The 14,058-nt window shown below is 46.2% G+C and overlaps 1 protein-coding gene across 6 annotated transcripts; it reads right to left on the bottom strand.

The window, feature by feature from the left end:
- Positions 1–3,209: 3,209 nt before the first annotated feature.
- CNBP (CCHC-type zinc finger nucleic acid binding protein) lies at positions 3,210–12,761 on the bottom strand. Of its 6 annotated transcripts, none has more exons than XM_074151247.1 (5): positions 12,592–12,761; positions 5,902–6,021; positions 5,561–5,653; positions 5,179–5,377; positions 3,210–4,279 (listed from the first exon to the last, which is right to left on the bottom strand). In XM_074151247.1, exons 2-5 carry the CDS (start codon positions 6,002–6,004, stop codon positions 4,162–4,164), a joined length of 513 nt encoding a protein of 170 aa, XP_074007348.1. In that variant the 5' UTR covers positions 6,005–6,021; positions 12,592–12,761; the 3' UTR covers positions 3,210–4,161. The 6 variants fall into 6 exon arrangements, with proteins under 6 accessions (XP_074007348.1, XP_074007347.1, XP_074007349.1 ...); XM_074151246.1 differs by having other exon boundaries at positions 5,561–5,656; positions 12,592–12,725; XM_074151248.1 differs by lacking the exon at positions 5,902–6,021 and having other exon boundaries at positions 5,561–5,656; positions 12,592–12,691.
- Between the last annotated feature and the right edge of the window lie 1,297 nt (positions 12,762–14,058).

The following is a 14,058-nucleotide window of genomic DNA, read 5'->3' as shown; positions in this document are numbered from 1 at the left end:
TACCTCCGTGCAGTGCTGGGCTCCAGCGCCGTGTATCCTCAGCACTGGCAGGAGCATCCAGCCCTTTCTGGAGAAGGAACCCACCCGACGCTCGCCGCCGGGAGCGGGGCCGCGGCGATGAAACGCTTCTCCTCCTCTTCCATGAGCTCGGTTCCTCTGCTCGGGGCAGGCGGCTCTGCAGGCCCTCCACACCGCCGGTCCCCCAGCTCCCACACGGCCTTGAGACAGGGATCCAGAAACGCTGGCCCAGGCATCGGGCCCCTCCGCATCCGCCAGCACCGGCCCGCTCCCTCCATGGGGGAACATCCCTACGGATCCATTCCCCGCACCTCGGGAACCCGCACCACACGCCCGGCCACCTCGGGCCACCAACAGAGTCTGCCTCCTGCTCCACCATCCACACACTGCGCCGTGCTACAACCCCATCAACCCTGCAGGGCTGCTCCAAGAGCCACGCTGGGAGGACTGGTTTGCGGTGAGGATGTATTCGGCAACTCCCAATAATTTTGATAAAGTAAAATTTCCCTTTCCAGAGAATGCTAGCCCTTCAGAGAGCCCTGTTTGTAGAAAATAACCTGTTACGTTTCTCTCTCTGCCTTCCTGATCCGTATGATCGCCCAGATCTCCGAAAACCACTCCACTGGAGTTTGTCATGGGACTGGTCTTCAAAATGACTGAGGAGATGCTTCGGTGCTAGTGGAAAAGATTAACATGGAATAAATAAAATAATATCCCCAGAAGTTCTGAAATCACTGTTTGCTCCTTCATCTCGTTAACCCTGGAACAACCGACACCCGAAGGAGCAGCATCAATATTCCTAACTCTTCTCTACGGAGAGACGACTGGGAAGAGATGCCTCAGTTGGAATAATCTCCTTTTTGAAGTTCCATCCCAGTTTGTGTTTCTCAGTTTTCAAATCCCATTTTGTTTAAAAAAAATTAAAAAAATCTTGGAGAATGCTACTTTTCAGACACACAAAAACTACTCAGTGATAATAAAGCAGCTGAGCACCAGAGTGCTGAGAAGCAGCAGTTGTGGGAGCTTCATAACCAAGCTGGATCGCCAAGTTCTACAATAGAGTACAGACGCCACCAGCACTGCAGTTGACACAGCATTTTTTTAGCTGCAGGTTAAGTCCCAAAGACTTTCAGCTCTTTGTAATCACAGAGCTTCGAGCTTTATTACTGTTTAACTCAGATAATGATACGTAAAGATTGAGTTAATCCGCCCTAACCTGACACAAGGCTGAACATGCTACACTGAGGCGATGTGCACTACCCCGAGACAGCCCACTCTCTTCAAGTGTGGATTTTACAAGGGTTTTGGCAGCCGTGCTTAAGACTCAAGAGTATGTTTATGCTCCGGTAGCAGCTATTTAAAAATATTCCAACAAACCAACCAAAGAAAACCACACACCCCCCCACTCAAACACCCCACACAACTTGGGCAAGAACCTCTTCCCCACCCTTTAGTTCCACAAGAGCTGAAAGGTTTTGTTCTTCAGCAAACTGGCCAGACAAAAGGCGTGCTGCCAAACAGCCATGACCAACGGTACCAGCAGCCACCATCTCATTTTGGTTTCACACTCTAGAACCAGCCTTCCACGTCTTCACGTGCAAACACTGGGGATTTGTTTTTCTGCTTGGGCAAAGCAGTACAAGGACATTCCCTCTTGAAGGGCTTCAAATAAAGAGACTTCTGCCAACAGCTCCTTTGCTTCCTGCTCTGCAGCAGCACCAACTCAGCCTCGCTAAAGCCCGCTCAGGTTGGCTGCTGCCCGCCAGGTGATCCGGGCTCTACCCACCTTTCAACTCAAGTGTTCTCACCAAGAATCTTTTTCTCCCTGAACTACAGCTCAACGTTCTCCACGGGCTTTGAACATCAACCCCAGGCTGAAAACTCGAGTTCTCTGTAAATCTTTATTTCATCAAACCTTAAGAAACTCTAGATTTTTATGGCAACCCACTGCAAACAGCAACAACCTGATCAGAGTTCACCTGATGTGACACAACAGCTAGGACCCTCACAATTTTCTTGGACCCACTCATTTTAGATACCAGACTTCCTGAAACAACCCAAAAATTATTGGGCGATACGCCTGCTTTTACAGTTTCAAACACTCCCACCTAATTGGGATCTTGTAGTTCATCAACTGAGGAGCTCTTAATGGTCTTCTGCAAGCCTCACCTACATGCTATAGTCTGCTGACAGCCACAGGCTTCGGTTGTTCCTGGAAGATCACAACCTTCAGGGACATTATTGCATGACTGTGTCACGTTTAACAGTCTTGCTTCCAAAATAACTGAAAATGTTAAAGTGGTTAATTATAACATGGGCCTAGGAGGCAAACGGTGCCAATCCAGTTTTACTCTAGCACAGCTATAGATTATCAGCCTATCTCTCTTTACAGAGACCCACACACAGCCATCCCAGGCCATTTTTTTCACCACTACAGCATCCGTGGCCTATGAAAAACACCTTGGGACCCGAAAGTAAGGAAAGCCTTTAGCTTGTGTGTGAAGACGCAAACACAAAGTGACTACAGCACACTATCTGTGATTATAACTGGACAGAACATCTGTCATCTGCTGGAGCTCCTGAAGACAGCCAAAGCCAAGGAAGTCATCAGCTGAAGCTGCCCTTGGTTGCCTTTAACACCAGATGTTAGAGGCACACCTTCTACAATTGCACCTTACGGTGAAGCACTGAGCAGTCACAAAATCCCCGCCCTTGTTTTTCTTGCACATCAGGACATTTTTATTCACTTCTTGAGTGATGTGCTCAAGACACGCTGTGCATCAGCTCCTTTTCATCTTATAACTCTTTACTAACCCTTAGTCAATCAGCACCACAGAACAAGGGATGGGAATGGGAAGTGCCTGCAATACCCAATGTTCTAAGTTATTAAGTGTAATGACATGTGTGAAGGCTGAAGTACCACTAACACACCATGAGGCTACTCCAGATTTGGAACTCGCTGTGCTTTCAACACCTTTTGTGCCGCCTTCAATGATATCTGAAGAAAAAGCTTTAACAGCACCAACAGAGATGAGACAAGCCCACCCTGAGACCACGCCATCCACTCACAGGAACATACGGGGACACACAGTAGCCCGGAAGGAGCACTGCATAATTGACAGTCGGATGGATGCTACCAGATCGAGACTTAATGTAAGACAGCACAAAAGAAAAGTCCAAACTAAACTTTTACACCTCCACATACCCCTTTTTAATGTTATTTTGCACTGTGTACATGAAAACCAAAAATAAACAAAAGGAACTTTAGCCAAACTCCCCTTCCTCCTCCAGCTTTATTGATAGTTTTAAAATTACATTTTCTATGTTCTAGGACTTCAATTGCTTTTACCATCTTACTTTAAAAACTGATTACAAGCAAATGAAACTCAGTTGTCTAAGTGATATAGTATACAAAAATAACATCTTGATTTCTGTGAAAATGCATTTATTTGCAACTCCTGAATAGCTCCAAATTGTATATGCTATGAGCACTGATGTCTGGGTTTCAGATTGACTTTGAAATATTTATTCAAAAGCTTCCCATTACGTTCTGTATCTCCAACATGAACATTCATTGACTGAATTACTGTTACTTTTAAGTTTATTCCCGATTTCTCTCTCTCTCTCTCTCATGGCCATTAACAGGCATGTGCATCGTGTTTGTTTACTCCCACTCAGCTATATGCTCTAGGTAGGGCCTGATACAGATATTACTTGGTGTTAACAGCTACTGAGGTCAGACAATCCAAGGCCATTGTAATAAAATTAAAGTTATGAGGAAGTTTAGACACTTCCAGAATTTCTTTCCTCCTGCATAGGACCACTTCCATGGAACCCAGAGAGGGTTTTTGCTGGTCTGACTCAACTCTTCCCACTCATCAATCCCTATTCACCAGTGGCACGGAAAGGGGGTTCTTTAACAAAGCATTATACATAACACCTCTACCAAACTAAACATAAACATTTTTTTGTAGTTAAATGCAGAAAGTTGATTTTTCCACCCCTTTCCTCCTTTTACACGGCAAGTAAAGCTCACTGGCCTGGGAGTAGCCTCTATCTGCCAACCTTTGGCCAGTGAAGAGGATTCAGAGAAAAATAATACAACCATCAATCAGAAAAAGGAGGGGCGACAAAGGAAAATAATTAGGCTGTAGCTTCAATTGTGCATTCCCGTGCAAGGTGCCCTGACTCGCCGCAGCGATAGCAGTTGACTTCACTGGTCTTGCTGCAGTTGATGGCTACATGGCCAGTTTCACCACACCTGGAAAGAAGCAAATGATTGTATCAAAACCATCCACAACAGTGATTCAGAAAAGCAATCCCGTTCTGTCAAGTACATCATCTACTTAAATTTCATGCAACACCAGAATTCTTTGACATGAGGCAAGTTTCTGACTTGACCAGAGCCAGGAACTGTTCCCCAACTGATCAACTCGCATTAATCACCGTATATGCCAAAATCACTGTACATAAATACAGAAGCGTGGTTGGTTTTTTTAGTATGCACTGGGTTTATGCCTACTCCAATGCTTCTGTCTGCAGTTTAGCCTTGTTTTGAGAGTAATTAGTTTTAACTCAAATGCACAGCGTTCTCTCTCCTTCCCCCACAGAAAGGAATGTCGATGAGGGTGAGTAATACAGCACCCAGGAACACACTGTTTCTGGGACAGGCCTGCATTCGAAAAAACAGACAGCATTTTGAAGCTGGTGTTTCAAACTGATTTAACATCCACCTGTATGCGCAGTTCCTACAACCAAGACATCTCGGGCATATTCCTGCCGGGGCTGGCCATGCCAGTCAACTGACTGGTACAGCTGGAGTTTGTTGGTTCCAGCTTCAGACAGAGGGTACCTGACTCTAAGTTTGTGCTACAGACAGGTACTTCCAGTTACCTTCTGTGAAGAGGCACAGCCCTTTCTCCTGTACAGCTTAAATGATTTAACATCTGCATTGTTCTGGCCACCTAGAGACGCTCAGCATTGAGCCTATTACTTGACTTCGCTAACAAGTATTTAAGACTTCGTTGTGAACAACAGTAAATAACCATTTAAAGAAACAAACCACGTGGTCCAAGTTTAAGCTTCATTTCCTAACCAAAATTATATACAGAATGTACTTATTTAAGATAAAATTTACAGTTGTCTCCCATCAGTTCTTACCTATAGCATTTCACTTTGGTGCAGTCTTTTTGAATGTGTCCAAACTCTCCACAAGAATAGCACTTCTGCTCATCTGCGTGGTCACAGTCACGAGCCAGGTGGCCAGGTTTGCCGCAGTTGTAGCAGCACTGCTCTCTCTCCCTCTTCGGCTCCTTGCAGTCCTTCGCAATGTGGCCACCTCTACCGCAGTTATAGCAGGCTTCCACAATAAGAAAAACATACCAAACAAGACTATAAAACCTTGGTAGAGTGAGCTGTAGCATGCTTCTAATGAAGGACACACACAGCTTGTTTCTAGTGAGTTATTATTACTATATCCTTCTCTTCAACCACAGATCTCTGTCCATGCGACTGAAGAGATAGAATATTTAGTGATACTTACCATCCTCCTGAAGATCACAATCCTTGGCAAGATGGCCAGACTCACCACAGCGGTAACAGATGTCTGGGAGAGACGAAGACATGAACTGGAAGCCTGCTTGAAATGGGAAACAGGAGAAAAGAAGTTTAAGGATCACATTCAGAATATTCTTAAGAGTTAATCAAGAATCAAATGACACGTTAGCTTCACACTCAGATGCTGCTGGCAGAATTCTTACGCAGAGATAAAAACTAGTGAAATTTATCACCAAATTGTGTCTTAACTTCTTCACTTCTGACTAAAAAATTACACACTATACAGAAGAGTCAGCCAGAGATCTCGCCATACAAATAATCAGTCACCTCTGCCACGGCTTCTCATCCCACGACCACGGCCAATTCCAGTAGGGCACTCCCGAGCCCAGTGGCCAGTACGTCCACACTTGAAGCACTCGTTGCTGCTCATGGCTGCAGATTACTTGCCTGAGGGAGAAAGACGTTATTAGAACACCTTCCCCTCTCCCATCCAAAGGCTACATTAAGAGAAGAGATTTAGAAGGTGCCCGCTCTCCCGGCAAAGGCAATAAATACCAAGCAGGAATTCTGAATAACTCAATGCTTTCTTGTGCAACATTTGATCATGATTACTAAAACCACCGTAGAGAATAAAAGTTTGTCTCTGCTTTGCTTGGAGGAAGGCAGCTTTGAACAGCCAAAGAAACAGCATGCTATGTAACTTTTCCTCTAATTAGTTTTTGTAGCCAGTCTTCACTTCAAAAACTTGTAAAATGCTTAGGAGTGGGGAAAAGTGGATGTCTTTATTGTCTAACCAGCCTTACTGTTGTTCTCTTGCAGTAATGCACCTTCTTCCTTATTCCTCAGTGTTAAACTCAAAAGCCAGCTACTTATCTTTACAAGCTATCTCTTCCTGGTAGTTGTTGAGCTTTCTCTTGAAGCTACTACATTTGTTGACTAATCAAGCTTCATTCTAGAAGCTAAATGTAAGAATAGGCAGTATTAGACCTAAGGCCTTAAAGAGCACATTAGCTTCACATTTGAAAATTTAAGTTCTTCTATGACTTAAATAGCAGTTAAAACCTGAGAAACAAGAATTGCAACTCCAATATATTCACCTATAGCTCAGGATGCATACTTCACTCCCAGGTTTACATGAAAGAAAATGTTTAAGACATTTGGCTTCCCTAAAAGACACCAGACACTTGCCAGATATCTAGCAGGCTAACTTGGAAAGCATCCTTAGAATGCTAGGGAAACATCAGCTAGACGTGCCTGTCCCAGACAGTACAAACCGCTTCTTTTGCCCATATTGGGGAATGGAGGTATGCGTTTCATTGAGCAGAAAGTCAAGTCTGCCACAGGCCACCGAAGCAGTGGTTAGGACGGGGTAGGTTAAACAGACTGCGGTCGCAGCACCGTAACTCCCCTAAGCTGTAAAACAGTTACACAAGACTTTAGAACTAGAAAGAACAAGGAAGTTAAACATTTAAATCAGAGTCTTTTTTTAAGACAAGTTTAAAGCAGACTAGTTCTAAAAATACGCATATCAAGCTTTGTTTTGCTAAAGTCTCTTCAAGTTTAAATACTTCACATGATCTCCCTCAACTCATTATTCTTAACCCAACAAAATCATTATCTGGTTCACCTCATCCCCCATCAAGATAATCTTCCTGCAATCCTACAATTCATTCACCTTACAAAATGCTTCCTTCCCCCCAAACCATCCAGCATCCCCAATTACCAGGAACATTCATGAGCTGTGTCTTGAAGGAAGCCACTACAGAAGCAGCATGAACACATGACCTCAAGAGGGAACCAGAATTAGCATCCTGACATTTAGGTCTTAAATGGAGAACATGTATCTAAACACCAATTTTTATTCAAAGTTATTTTTAAAGTACTCCAATGTTGCACAAATCTTAGTGTTGCTTTTTAGCCACTCCTCCCTCAAAACAGTTCCTCTCTCTCCAATCGTCTTCAGCACAGAAGTGACCATCCATCCCCCCCACCAAAGTAGAAGCCCAAAAATCTGAAGGACAAGAGATACAAATTTTAGTATGCTACTTCTGTAATCCCACATCTACCTCCCCACTGGACTAAATGATGGCATTTGCTCTTTATTTCAAGTTCTGCAAGGAAAGAATGCAAGATGATCTTAAACAGATCTAAACAAGAATAAAACAATTGTTTGTCTGAGCATGTAGGAGATATACTTTTATATATATTTTATATATATTTATATATGTTTTACACATAACCCAGTCTTCTCTGCTTCAACCTGGTGGTCAAAATTTCAAACTATCTTATTAGGACACCCAAGGATGAAGAGCTGTCTACTATGGTGGCAGCAGCTGGCACTCAGTGTGCTACTGTTTATGCCTGTTTTCATAGCAACCATGTTGACACTGCAGAACAGGAAAAACACAGGCAAAGCCAACTGCAGGAGCTGGGCGCAGGCACAATTGCTGCTTTTCATTTCAAGAGGGACAAAATGGGGTCCCAATTATACACCAAGATACATCCTTCACTCAACTTACAGCCCTCTTAAACGGAGTCTTCACATTGAAATGTTACAGAAGAGCAATGTAAGACCTGTTAAAAAGAGCAAAATAGTATGCCAAGAGCTGTAACAGAACTGCAATACATCTTTACAGGTACTAACTATCAAACTTTCATTCTAAACCATGAACTTGAGACTACAGCACAGTGACAGGATTGAATACTGCCAGCAGTTACCTATACGAAGAACCTAACACAACTGGTTTAGTTAATGTATGGTAAAAGACACTTAATAGGTGAGCTAGGCCTGCTTTAGGTCACAGTGGAAAAGTTTTTACACTAAGATTTATCTGTTTCATATCTGGTGTGTCAATCTGCCAGTCCGGGCCAGGAGCTGCAGGATGGACAAAAGCTCACTACTCACTGCCCCAAAGGGACCTGAAAAGACAAGCTTCACATCCGAGTCAAAGTTGCTTCCTTTTTAACTGCTCCTTCAAGAGGAAAAATCAGAAGTTTCTTTTCCTCTGGCATATAGCAAATTAGCAAAGCAAGATTACTCAAACTGAGTAAGAAATCTAAAGTCAAACAACAGTCTCTGCACAACTATCCTTCAAGCCTGAGAGATTAATTTAAAAACCTTTATCTTTAGAGGCCCCTTTCCACCCTGAACTCAAGAGATACTTCAAGGTTACAGCTGCCACAGAAGTACGATTACAAAGCATGCTGCTCCGTCTTCAAATACCTCAAGTATATGAAAGCACCAAACAGTTTGCCTGGAATTTCTCTTCAACAGTATTTTAATGTTTAACTTCTGCATTCTTCCTGTAAAGGATGTGAAACCGAATACAAGCTCACCAGCTGGAGGCAGATGCAGCTGACAGTAGTTTTACTTGCCCCACGTTCCAAGAAGCCTTACACGGGACAAAATTCCCCACCGGTGTTAACTGTTTTAAAAACCAATGTAAGGATTTAGTTTTCAGATAAAGCCAACAACCTCTTTTAAGGAGCAATATCCAGAAAGGACTGGTTCAGAAGACCAGTCCTTAAATGGATAGCCTCCAAGCAGTTTGGATACATTTTTCAGTTACTTCCAAGAGGAAAAAAAAGGAGTACAGTAAAAACCACCCAAGTTCAAATACTCCTCTATTGGTCAATACTCCTCCATTTTGTCATCACAGGCAAGTTTCCAGCAGTTCCTTTTATCTATCAAGGCCACCTTAAGTAAGCTTCTGCAAGAAGGCTACTCGTTTAAGTCTTCTTGGGAAGTCTGCAGTCAGTCACATCTATCAGTGTTTTCCACAGCTCAAACGTTTTATACAAAGCAACTTGTCCCTGTCCCACGCCTCCCCCCCGTCCCCGCCCCCTCCCCCCCCCACCCCCGGCTCTTTACATCCCAAAACTAATTTTTTTTACCTCTGCAGGACAGGAAAAGCAATAATGGAAAATAAATTACAACTATGGCCTCACCTATAATTTCTAAGTTAGGTCAAGTTCTGCAAGATATACTAAGCCACTGCCCCACAGACTGGATTCCAAAACTTGCAAAGAACCACCAGTGTAGTTGTCTCAAACCTTACCCTTCTACTGAGAGAGAAGGTAGTCTATTTATCTAACTCCTTCCACAGAGCTCCCTAACTGTAGCTTGAAGCTTAAATCAATCACCTTGCAGCTATTCAGCAAAACATTAAGAATGATTTTTAGACTTTGTTCTGTATGATAGCCCTACTGCTGAAGATCACGGGCTGAGAACAGCTCAAAGATCCATGTGAGAAGTGCCACTGCAGTGCTTTCCTAGGTCAGATTTGAAGCTTTTGAGCCCAACTTTAGCACCAAACTTTGTCACTAAAGTTTCTTTCCAAGATATTTTGAAGACACGAGAAATTTTCAAGTTTCTTGTATCAAGCTCTGGAAGATCATGTCTTTCTGTGGCTTTACAGTTAATACACATTCAAAACTTTTAGAACAGGATAGGTGCTATTAATCTCCAGTCTTCACACACAAGATTCTGCAATATCCAAGTCTGGTTTAGCAGTCCATCTAGAACTGATGATGGGAAGAACTACCACTAAGCCACATTGTAATGCTCCTTATTTTATGGCTTTTAGCCTAGATACCCTCTGAGGAACAAGTTTGCTTTAACAAACAAACTTGAGCTCCTCATACTAGAAAGGAAGTTGAACTGCACCCCTAAGATTACTCAAGATGCTCCTGAATACAAGCAGTTCCTTAGATTTCATCAGCTTGTTAATAGTACAAGCCCAATATAACACGGGCAATTATCTTCATTACACTTACCAGGATCTACAAGCATCACTTCCATTCGGTATTAATAGGGCTTGACTCAAAGGACAGACCAGCTAAAAACCACTGCTAAAGCCAGCATACTTAAGAGCTCTTTGGCAAGTCAGCTATATCAGAGGCAAATGTTGAGAAATCAGCAGTCTCCTTCCAGGCTGTTGGTGACCAACCTAGAACACCACACCTGAATCTGAGAAGGCAGCCCAGAGCCAGCCCAAACATGGTGTAACACCGATGTAACAGGAAGCACAGCTTTGCCTCCAAGATCAAGAAAATGGGAAAGCAGAAAGAACTGCTAACAGAAGTGCTAGCATTTAGTTTCAAAAGAGAAGTCAAAAATATTACTCATTTAAAGAGAGATTCTACCTAGCAAGAATTTTTATTTCCCAAAAAACACGTTTTGAGAATTCTGGAACACAGGACACATGACTGTCACTGAAGTTACTCAGTATTCAGCTGGCTGAATTTCCACATCTGTAACTTGAAAACATCCTACGGAAAGAGTTAGTTATGCTCCTCCCTCACTAGAAGAGAAACAGAATGAAGTATTCTGACCACCAGGTAACAATACCCCAAATCTGAGACGTTATTTAAACTTCAAGAAAACCTGCACAAGTGGAAAGCCAAACCCTAGGCTCTATTCGGGGTCCACTCAATAGATTCCACAGGAAAGCCGATCCAAGAATGCTGAACATTAACTAAAACTCAAGAACTTGGATCCCTACTCAGGGGCCAGAAGCCAGGTTAAAACACCATCAGGACTTCTAACAGACTAGTAACTCTTGCATAGTTTTGTTGACAAAAAATAGGAGAGAAAAGTTAATTTAAAAAGTGACTGTAGTGCTTTCTGCCTATCCATACTAGTTAATAAAGACTGACCACAGATTATCTAACCAAATGTGCACGTTCTACCATCTTCCCTTTTTATTCCTACCTTCACAAAGTTTTAAACCTAAAGAGAAGTAAATGACGTGTAAACTTTTTAATATAAAATTCAGCCTAGACACTAACTAGGTCAGTTTAAAAAAAAATAATGGTAGGTTAAGTCTGTAACCGGTAAGGTTCTTGCATAGCCCTGGCAAACTCATGGAACCTCTTCACTTTGAAGACACATGCAGGGTTGCTTCTCTAGCCAAATTTGCATTGAGGAAGAAAACACGGACTAGACAACCCTAACACTGTGTAGCAACGGGATCTGATTTAAGCGCTGAAATGAAAATAAAACCTAGTATTAAGTTAAATAATTCCTCATGACAATTCTGGGCGCCAAATGAGTACCAGTGGTTACTTGAGAACTAGGTCTGACAGGAACTTAAATAAAAGGCTGCTCCACTAGTCCGTGATCTGTGGATGTCACAGGCTATTTTTCCTATCCATTTATAGGTCACATTTGGATTTGGAGCCGGCCACCATCCGTGCCTGCGGTCGGAGATAAATAGTTGCAACACCTCAACCCTCCGGGTCCCCGGCCGCGCCTCACACGTGGGCGGCCACGTGGGGCCGGGTCCGGCCCGCCGCTCCGCCGGCCTCCCGCTCCGCCGCGGCCACGGTTAGAAAAAAATTAAAAAAAAAAAAAGAAAAGAAGAAAAATAAGAACAAACAGTTTTATTTCGGCCACCTTCCCCCCGACTCCCCACTCTCATGAGATCTTCTTGAACTCGTGGCTGCCGCTCGCCCACAGGGAAGTCAGTCGGGCCGCCCGACCCGCGCGGCGAGGCCGGAGCAGGCCCTCTCCCCCTCCCCGCACCGTCGGGCCGGCCACCTGAAGCACTGCCCCCCCTCGCCGCCCCCGCGCTGCGAGCCCAGCCGGTTGGACACGTCGCCGCAGCCGGACCCCAGCCAACAGACCGAGGGTTCGGCAGAAGGCTGCTCCCGGCCGGACCAGGCTGACCTACCTCCGCCCCGGCCTCCCTTCCCCCCGAGCGGCGCAGTCTCCCTCGCCGCCTCCCGGAACCCGCCAGCGCCTGACTCACCCGCCGCCACCGCCCGCCCTCGCAGGGCCTGCGGCGCCCCGCTCCCACCTCAGCGTTCCCCATCCACCTCCCGCCACCATCCCCGCCGACATCCAGCCCAGGGAACGGTCCGCCAGCCCGGCCGGGCCGCTCGGCACCACTTTCCCGCGCACTAGGCCGGAGTGCGCCAGCGCCATCATCCCGCCGCGCTCTGCCTTCGCTCCCCGCCCGCGACCCCCGCAACCCCCCTCGCCGCCGCCGAGGCCGAGGTCAGCCCAGTAGTTACCTGCGGTCGCTCGCCCCGCCGCGGCTGTGCCCTCCCGGACGACAGTAGGCCGCGCTGCCTCCGGCTCTACCCGCTTGCTCCCGGCTCCCTTCTGGCTGCGCCACACGCGGTTTGCACACGGCCCCACGCGCTCTGCCCCCCCACAGCCACAGATCACCCCGCCCCTCCCTACTATTCTGCGCACGGCTCGCTGAAGTCCGCCCCCTCAGCCAATGGGCGCCAACCGCTTTCTCAAGTGGCCAATGGGAGTGTCGGAGGGGGACATCCAATCACGGTGGCCCGAAGGTGGGAGGGGCCCGCCCACCGGGCTGGCTGGCGGGGCGAGGGGCGGCGGCGGCTCTGCCCGGGGCTCCGGCCAGGCCCAGCGGCACCTCCCTGCCCTTCGCTCCGTGACTCACCGCCCAGGCGGCTTCGGCCTCCTCCCGCCGCCCCCCCCCGCGCAGAGCTGTGGCGCTCGCCTGACGCGGGAGGGGAGGCCGGGCCGCCCGGTGATGCGGCGGCTGGGCAGCATGCCGTCTCAGAGCCGTCCCACCCCTATTCCCGCCGCGATCCGGCTCCTCGCCCCGCCGTTGCTCCCCGGGTTTGCCTTGGGCTCGCCGCCGCTTCCAGGGCGAAGGCTGCCGGCGCTGCCGGGACACCCCCATGGGCTGCGGAGGAGCGGGCGGGGGGCTGCCGGGCAGACGGGCGGCTGGCGGCGGCCATCTTGAGGGGAGGGCTCGGCGCCCGCCCGCCGGTAGCGCTAGGAAATGGTGGACGCGGGGCCGGGGGGGGTACAAGCCACCCTCAGCTCCTACGGGGCCCTTCCAGCCTCATTAGTGGTGGCAGGGACACCAATTAAGTGGGGTTCTGAGGTTTTCACGTAGTACAGCCAAAAGACACGAGGGAATATGCTTTTTGAACTGCTGAGTAAAGTTTACTCTCTTAGAATCTTACGCAAATCTCATGAATATCATTACTATTTAGTTTAGTGCTCAGCTGAGAGAGTTTTTACATAAACCCTCTCCTGTTTGCCTAGGAACTTTGTAAATGAGTTAGTGATGTAAGTATTGCACCAAGCCCACTGCTGTGTGAATGTCCTGCACCAGCAATATCCACAATTACTCCATTTATTTCGTCAGCATAGTTTTGTTTAAAATCCCACCATTTCAGCTTTCTGTTGATGTCTCTCCCCTCCTGTCCACCCGTTACCAGAGGTACAAAAGCTGCTGCGGGACTCAAGTAAAAGGTTGGTGGGAGGCTGGTAGTGGAGACGCTTTGGACTGACCTTTCCTGGAGCTGTAAATCTAATACTATAGCACTAGAGTTAGGTTTCTTTTATTAGAATATGAGTAACAACGTATGTCTCTTCCTCCATGCTGTTAATGTTAAGTGCAGTTCATTTAAGATGGACTTTACATAATTTGGATTTATTTGTATTTTGTGTGCTGTATTTGTGTTGTGTGTTTTATAATACACTGTATTTTCTAC

Source organism: Numenius arquata, chromosome 8, assembly GCF_964106895.1.
Source record: "Numenius arquata chromosome 8, bNumArq3.hap1.1, whole genome shotgun sequence".
Lineage (NCBI taxonomy): Eukaryota > Metazoa > Chordata > Aves > Charadriiformes > Scolopacidae > Numenius > Numenius arquata.
The sequence above is the reverse complement of the archived record's forward strand: the minus strand, read 5'-3'. Positions and strand labels throughout refer to the sequence as shown.

Bases quoted from the DNA above. Each gene is read 5' to 3' on its own strand.
- CNBP (XM_074151242.1), bottom strand. From the start codon at position 6,004: ATGAGCAGCAACGAGTGCTTCAAGTGTGGACGTACTGGCCACTGGGCT. The intron at 5,386-5,562 runs TGGTAAGTATCA...TGTTTTTCTTAT, and splicing joins GATTGTGATCTTCAGGAGGA to TGTGGAAGCCTGCTATAACT. The intron at 4,280-5,178 runs GTAAGAACTGAT...GCTTCTTTCCAG, and splicing joins ACCAAAGTGAAATGCTATAG to GTGTGGTGAAACTGGCCATG.